This window comes from Nanorana parkeri, unplaced genomic scaffold, assembly GCF_000935625.1.
Source record: "Nanorana parkeri isolate BGI_ZX_2015 unplaced genomic scaffold, ASM93562v1 scaffold1425, whole genome shotgun sequence".
Classification (NCBI taxonomy): domain Eukaryota; kingdom Metazoa; phylum Chordata; class Amphibia; order Anura; family Dicroglossidae; genus Nanorana; species Nanorana parkeri.
Genome location: NW_017307693.1, coordinates 105,239 through 113,665, shown reverse-complemented (window position 1 = coordinate 113,665; position 8,427 = coordinate 105,239). Strand labels below are relative to the sequence as shown.

At 49.1% G+C, this 8,427-nt stretch overlaps 1 protein-coding gene across 1 annotated transcript in view; it reads right to left on the bottom strand.

The window, feature by feature from the left end:
- PINX1 (PIN2/TERF1 interacting, telomerase inhibitor 1) overlaps window positions 1–8,427 on the bottom strand; it is a 122,146-nt gene that overhangs the window by 111,626 nt on the left and 2,093 nt on the right. The window contains exons 3-4 of the mRNA XM_018569912.1: window positions 7,228–7,320; window positions 3,964–4,051 (exon numbers count right to left, since the gene is read on the bottom strand). Of these exons, the coding sequence (XP_018425414.1) occupies window positions 3,964–4,051; window positions 7,228–7,320 (181 nt within the window). The remainder of the gene's footprint in view (window positions 1–3,963; window positions 4,052–7,227; window positions 7,321–8,427) is intronic.

Here is an 8,427-nt window from a genome sequence, read left to right as displayed (position 1 = left end):
CCTTTCCCAATCCTTGTTTCTTTACCAACAACTCCCGCCCCGCCCCCAGGCTGAGGGCGCGGCCACACGCCATACAAGAGATAAGCGCACCGGCAATTAAATTGCGTTATTTCATTTTTCGGACTAAATTCGTTAGCGGCAGTCTGTACGAAGTTTCGTTGCCGTTTCCATGCAGCACAATAACCGCTTGACGACCGCCCGTCGGACAGCAGACTCGCATTTGCTTCATCAGCTTCTTTTGGGGGTCCCCCGGGTGACATTAGGGGTCTTAGAGACCCCTAATGTCTCCATAATAAAAAAAAAAAAACTAAAATGTTTAAGTCCCCCCACCCCCACGTTTACGCACATATAAACGTAAAAAATGCGTCAGATGTGCCAGCGTGCGAAAACGACAATTGCGCCATACATGTTACATATCGCCGCAAGCGTCGGAGCGTGACCAATAATTCTGGGGCCGTCAATCACTGACGACGCTAAACCGATGAGCCGTAAAAGCTTTTAAAGCGTCATCTATGGCCAGTTTTGGGTAATGTACTGTTTTGAGATTTTGCACGCGTGCGCCATTTTAAGGCTTGACATGTTTCTTGTCTTTTTACCCGACGTGACCCCGACTTTTATATTTTACCAAAAAAATTGAGTAATAATAAATGTTTTAGAATTTAATATAGGGTGAAACAGTTGTTTTTAAAGAATTTCTGTAATTTTTCCTTAAAGGAGAACTATGAGGGGGGGGAGCGCTTTTCACTCACCTCATAGTCCTAGCCGACCTGTGACAATGAGACTGTCACAGGTCGGCTCAGTAGATCGGGAGGTGAGGGAACACATACCGGTGTTCGCTCACCTCTCGATCCTGTCACGGCTCTCTGCCATGACAGGGGAGCGACTGGATTCCCCCCTCCCCGATAGCGCTGGCTGGCGGAACGGACGGGGGAGGGGGCGGGTACAGCTGGCTCTGCCTCTAGATAGGCAGAGCCAGCTGTCACTCACGCAGCTGGGCGGATCCCGGCACAATTGTCGAAAGCCGGTCCGGCGTCTCAGTATACCGCGAGCAGCAGCTCCCTATATACTGAGCTTAGGGTGACGGGAGGACGCTAGTTTGTGTCCTCCCGTCACCCTAAGGAGAACTATGGGGAAAAGCCCTGACCTCATAGTTCTCCTTTAAAATAGTAAAAAATAACCCCCTCCCCCAGTGGTTATTAAATACCACCAAAATAAAGCTCTGTCCCTAAAAAAATGGTATAAAATTCATGTCAGTACAGCGCTGCGTGACGGAATAAATGTCAAAGTACCACAGCGCTGAATACTGAAAAATGGCCGGGACAGGAAGGGGTTAACATTAAAAAAAAAAAAAACACACAAAACAAAAAAAAACTGTCAATTTGCTGAAAATTTGTCCACAAAACGAAAATTCGTACAGACTACCGTTAACGAATTTTGTACGAAATGTCGTTTTCAGAAATTCGGATGCGTTTCAGTAATTTCTGTTATTCGGGAAATTCGGATACATCCGAATAACGTAAATCCGTCCGAAAAACTAATTTCTTCCCGAAAGGAAAATCGCACATTTCTAACTAAACAATCCGTGCAGTTAAACCCTGGATTAAAAATATTAACAATCACTTACAAAGCCGTCCACAACTCCGCCCCCGGATATATCTCCAACCTCGTCTCAAAGTATCACCCTAAAGGCCGTGACACACTGCAGGTGAAGCAGCGCGGAGCTGGGGGGGGCTCGCTGCCTTTGCGAGCAGTGTGTCATGTCACTTTCTGCTCGGCACCTCAGCTTGCGAGAGCTCGCGGAGCTGAGCGTGCCGAGATGAACAATTTCAACTTCAGCCAATCGGCTCACGCGTATAAACCTGTATGTATAAACGCGCGTATGTACCCCAACCTGTCTATCTCCTACTCTGGCTGCTTTTAGGCGATCCCTTAAGACTCATCTCTTCAGGGAAGCCGATCCCACCTCAACCTAACCACTCAACCATTCGTCCCCACACAGCTCCCTCCTCATGTATCACTTCTACCTCCGCTTTAGATGGTAAGCCCTCGGGGGCGGGGCCCTCCTTACCATCTTGTCTTGAATTGTATTGTGATTGTCATGTCTTCCTTATATTGTACAGCGCTGCGCACACTGTTGGCGCTCTATAAAAATAATACTACCGGCCATGGGTACAACTCTGATTTTTAGCTTCCCCGGCAGCCATTCGGCAGTAGAATGTCTAGCAATAGAGGTAACCTCTCCGGACCAATCAAAAGCAGGAAAAGTTTGTTTTCTTTTCATTGGAGTAAAGTGATAACAAAGTCAAAAAGGTTTTTAAGCTATTGGAAATGCTGATGAAATCACTTACAATGGACGCTGCTCCTTCATGTTTAATAGATTTAGTTTCCTGCAGAATCAATTGGTCCCGCGGCACTGGCCCCGATATCCTGTTTTAGGTTGGCTCCTCTCCCTTGCAGGGTCCTAAGGAGCCACCCTTGTGTGTGCTAGTAACCTGTGCGAGTCTCCACAAACACACAGCAAGGCAAGTCACTCTCCTCTAATTCTAGTAGATGGATGGCGGCTGAAGGCTGCGGTTGCGATCTTACACTGGACAGGAAGTACCAGGAAGATAAGCTGAGAGAGTTAGAGCCGTTCTTATGCATGATGACGGTAAGAGCTTGGGGACAAAATTAAAGAAATACTTTGCTGAGCGATGCTCTGTCACCGGAGGGGTGTGGCTTATAGAGTCACCCCCTCTGAGGAAGTCACCCAGTGTGGGCCGTCACCGGAGGGGTTTGGCTTATGGAGTCACCCCCTCTGAGGGTGTCACCCAGTGTGGGCCGTCACCGGAGGGGTTTGGCTTATGGAGTCACCCCCTCTGAGGGTGTCACCCAGTGTGGGCCGTCACCGGAGGGGTTTGGCTTATGGAGTCACCCCCTCTGAGGGTGTCACCCAGTGTGGGCCATCACCGGAGGGGTTTGGTTTATAGAGTCACCCCCTCTGAGGAAGTCACCGGAGGGGTTTGGCTTATGGAGTCACCCCCTCTGATGGAGTCACCCAGTGTGGGCTGCACCCTTCTTAGGACACCACTGGTGGCTTCTGATTGACAAGTGCTGTAATGGGTGGAGCTCCTGCAGTGCAATCCTGCGTTACGGGAGGGGTGTGGCTTTTGACTGACGGGTGCTGCAATGGGTGGATTAGACGCTTGCTTCCCAGCATTGCCACCCACTTCCTGTATAGCCCTGGTCACATGGGCTGCCAGGAGATCATGTGATTGTGAGGCTAGGAATGGAGGTTGCCACTAACAAACACAGACACACCTCAAGCCACCACAATGGACACCTCCGCGTTATTGGGGTGCCAGTCAAAATGAATAGCGCTGCCACACACTAACGAATGTGTAGTGCGTTACTGTGCATTGCTGCAAGTCGCACTTTTTTTTATGTGTTCCTGCAACACGCTTACATATGTTATAGTGCGGCCCTTGGGACATCGGGACTGCATTTGAGTTGATCCCCCGCTATATTACAGGGCTGGCAGGTTGCCAAGTCACTGCTGCCAGAGATACTAGAAAGGGGGAGGAGTTAAGATTTCAGCATCTCTATTGTGAATTTTGACGCTAAACTCCTCCACAACGCCTATAGCTGCAGAGGTGAGTGAGGGATCAACGTAAAGTGCTTTTCCTGCTTGTTCACAATATGGAAATACTTTGATGTACTTGGTCTGGGAACAGGATCACTTTACAAGCGACCCTGCAGCCAAAAGTGTCCCTGGCCTGCAGAGAGAAAACTAATGCAGCCGCTATACCGGATGACAGATAAGCCGCAACATATCGTATGTTTTGGGTTCAGATACATTTGATACACAAAATTATATATATATATATATACACACACACACACACACACACTTGTTTTTTTAAGCAAACCAGACGAACAGAGTATGACAGCAAACACATAAATCTGTCCGAATTCCGCACACACGGATCTCACCAGAGCTCGCTGTGCCGTGACAATCGTTCAGTTCAGCCAGAAGTTGGTTGAAGTCATCTTGGTGGGCGATCCAGTTATCCTGAAATAGAAAACATCATCCTGAGCAAAGGGATCCGAATCCAACAGCATTTCAAGAGACAACGTCACCCGAGAGATGCAGGATTCCCCCCCCACCTCCGCCTTCACCTGCGCACCTCCTTCGCCCCACACTCCCCTCACCTGGGCTCCTTCGCCCCACACTCCCCTCACCTGGGCTCCTTCGCCCCACACTCCCCTCACCTGGGCTCCTTCGCCCCACACTCCCCTCACTTGAGTGACATCACTCCCTCAAATCATCTAACAATACTGGGGCCTAACAAAGTGACCCCAAACACTATCATAGTGGAGAACGCAGGCAAGGCGAGTATAAGAGGTTGGAAGGCCTTTGGAGAGACAATTTCACTTTGCACTGCATGGGCAAGGGAACAATCTAAAAAAATAAGGTTAAAGGGGACCAGGGATGCCGTGCACTGAAAAAAAAAAAAATCAAGCAGAGGACAAAGGCAATATTCCAGAGGGAGTACTGTCTGTGGATTCCCTGCAGCTGATCTTTTCCCGTATTATTGGCTAATCATTGTAGACCACAAACTGAATGGTAGCTTGCAGTGCCAAGCTGCGGTAAACAATGTATTGCAGGGACAAGTCTATAATTGGGCCTCTATATAGATCGTTGGTTCGGCCACATCTGCGGTCCAGTTTTGGTCACCGGTACTGAGAAGGGATGTCCTTGAACTGGAGAGAGTCCAGCGGAGGGCAACAAAACTAATTAGGGGAATGGAGGACCAGAGCTACGAGACGAGGAGGGGGAGGGGCTGGAGGACCAGAGCTATGAGACGAGGAGGAGGGGCTGGAGGACCAGAGCTATGAGACGAGGCTTCTGACCTTAAACATGTTTACACTGGCAATTAAGGAGATTAAGGGGGGATATGATTCTCATGTACAAGATGTTCAATGGTGACGGCAACATTGGCAACAAACTGTTTGAGAGTAACTCCGTTACAAAAACTAGAGGCCACCACCTAAAGTTGGTGGAGAACAAATTCCAGCACAAGGGGCGAAGAGGGTTCTTTACAGTCAGAGCGGTCTGGAACTCACTGCCATCGGCCGTCATCTCAGCCAAGAGTGTGGAATTGTTCAAGAAACGTTTGGACAATTTGTTGAGGGACCGTAATATCCGGGGGAACCAGTATCCCTAAGAATACGGGTGAATATGGGTTGGACTTGATGGACGTATGTCTTTATTCAACCCCAAATACTATGTAACTATCTTGGTAGAGGCGGGGCTTTGCTTGCTCATGGTCAGAGCCAACCCCCTGACTGATGACTGGTGATCTGATGAGTGGCAGAGTAATGAGAAGCAGCATCAGGATAGGTGGAGGAAGCACAGATCCACAGAATGGATGAAGCAGAGAGATGCTTGCCATGCAGGTCATCAGGTACAGCTTCCCCTCCAGAAAGGAGAACCGTGATCAGCACAGAAGTGACATCACCAAATCTCTCTCCAAATCCGGTGAGACCAAAACTCAGAGTCAGCAGCGCCTTAGATGATCTCCCACTGCAGATATACAGGTGAAACTCGAATAATTAGAATATCGTGCAAAGTTCATATATTTCACTAATGCAACTTAAAAGGTGAAACTAATATATGAGAGAGACTCATTACATGCAAAGCAAGATAACTCAAGCCGTGATTTGTCATCATTGTGATGATTATGGCTTACAGCTCATGAAAACCCCAAGAACCCCAAATCCGCAACCTCAAAAATCAATATGCAATCAATAAAACACGGATTGTACATAGAACAATATCGGACCTCTGACAAGTACAAGCATGCATATGTACTCAGTACTTGGTTTGGGCCCCTTTTGCAGCAATTACTGCCATTACTTTTGCACGATATTCTAATTATTCGAGTTTCACCTGTAGAGCTATGAGGATAAATAGCAGTGTCTGGGCACAGAAGTGTGCTGGACCCAGTTTCCAGGTTCATAAGTGAAGTCTTTATTTAGGCCCAAATCTCCCGAGTTCGGCAGATCTCCACAAAGCAAAGGTTTCCCCAATAAAAGGGTTACCCAGCGAGTATTTAAATCAAAATGATTGTCAAACATGCACTTCGAGGGTCCAAAACTGTACTTTAGTATTCCGCGTGTCAAAAAGGCAGAGAAAGACAACGCATTTCAGGGGCCAAATGATCTCGCTTCATCAGGGCTATGGAAAGGATACAACATCCCCCATGAGTGCCTCATCTAGTCCTCTAGTCAGTTTCTGTAATTGCTATTAAACAAATGGGCCGACAATCCCTGTTTTGAACACAGGGGGTGACAGGTACTCGTTATAAAAGCATATGGGGTATAGTAGATCGCAGATGCCTCCTCAACTTCCTACAACCAGTGCAGATCAGGGACGCGGTGTCCTCAGGATGCTACTGAGAGGATTTCAAAGCTCTGAACCTGGAAATACTCAGAGCTGACGGCTTCCGGGTTCATTCAGCCGAGAGGCATTCCTGATACCCCTGCACTGGTCCCGGGCTCATAGAGAAGACCGGTGAGCTGAGACCACTGAGGAGTACTGGGAGCGGACTGCACACTGTTCTTTGGGTGGCCATCAATGGTATCTGGGTAGTGTCCTGCTCAGAGACCATTGGGGAGGATTTGTAGCATGCTCTGCAGCGCTCTCCCTATAGGGTCTTTGTTGGGTGGCCATCAATGGTATCTGGTAGAGTGTCCTGCTCAGAGACCACTAGGAAGGACAGGGAGACCACTAGGAAGGACATACTATGCAGCGTTCTCCCTGTAGGGTCTTTGTTAGGTGGCCATCAATGGTATCTGGGTAGTGCCCTGCTCAGAGAGCACTAGGAAGGTCAGGGGTCATACTATGCAGAGTTCTCCCTGTAGGGTCTTTGTTGGGTGGCCATCAGTGGTATCTGGGTAGAGTGTCCTGCTCAGAGACCACTAGGAAGGTCACGGGTCAAGCTCTGCAATGTTCTCCCTACAAGGTCTTTGTTAGGAGGTCATCAATGTTATCTGGGTAGAGTGCCCTGCTCAGGAAGGACTGGGCGGGGTGGCTCTGCAGTGTCCTCCCTATAGGACTGTTTGGTCGATGGCCAAAGGTATGGGGGTAGAGTGCTCAGCAAATACCCCTGAGGGACAGCACTGTTGTTGTTGGACACAAATGCTTCCGTTTGGCACAGTGGACACCCCCCCTTTCTTCAGTACCTCATGGTGGATGGACGCTCCAAGGCCCATAGTGTTGTTCTTCACTTGAACTTTTACATGTTCCGTGCACCCCTGTTCCTGAGCCCCGAGACCCTGAAACAAAACATCGGCATTGGCTTAGAACAGAAGAACATCACACAAGACGACAACAGCTGCACTCCAAAAACAATCCCGACTTCCCAAACTGCTGAGGTGCCGCTAGACGACGGTACAGTCACTGCTCGTACGAGTAATCCCCAAATATAGCTGGTTCTGCCAGAGAGTGACCACCCGTGTCTGCAGTTCCCTATGGTTGTCACCACCTGTCCTCCTGAGACATGCCTGCTCAGTGTACCTAGCCATTTATACAACACGTTGGGAATATCGAATAGCTATTCGTCCAGAAAACCTGCCGGTACGATAGTTCTGTTCCAGTAGACCAGCTGCTGTGAGAATGGTGAAAAGAACGTTCTGGAGGGTGACTAGGGAAGATGCTGCATTATGGCCACTGGGTGGAGCTGTTCTGTATGATTGAACCCATTGAAGAACCTTTGATTTTTGCCCCATTCTCACAGCAGCTGGTGAACTCGCACAGGACGGATGTTCCTTGGACCAGAGAGCAATGTCAATTCTTTATAAACAGAGTCCCTGGTCCGACTACAGAGGTGAGAACATCCGAGCTCTCTGATCTGCAAACTGGTTTCCGGGTCAGCGAGTCAGAAAGCGGTGAAAGCGGTGAAGCCGGCAGGTCAGCATAACAGCCAAGGAACCGGCATTAAGGGCTCAGTCCATAGGCAATCGTCGGCAAAAAATTCTGCCAGCTGTCCTAGCAACCAATGACTGCAGAGGAGGTGGACATCTGACATCATTGGTTGCTAGGACGCCAATAGTCCTAGCAACCAACGACAAGAGGGGAGGGGGGCCTGCACTGGGCTATGGCTGGCAGTGGATGCACGGTCCTCAGAGGCCGGCACATCCACTGTCAGCCAATCATAACTGAGCGCAGGTCGGTAATCACAGTCCATACCGACCCCGTGCACGGTGACACCCAACACGTGCTGTTCAATGTTCTTTTCCATACGCACCCAACACGTGTTTGCATTAGTATGTGCGTGTTGGCAGGGGATTTAAGAGAAATTTGGGGTGTTCATCACACACAAAAAAATTCACTGCTGCACCCTGTGTACGGACACAACCCATTCATTCCAAGGAGGGGGGGGG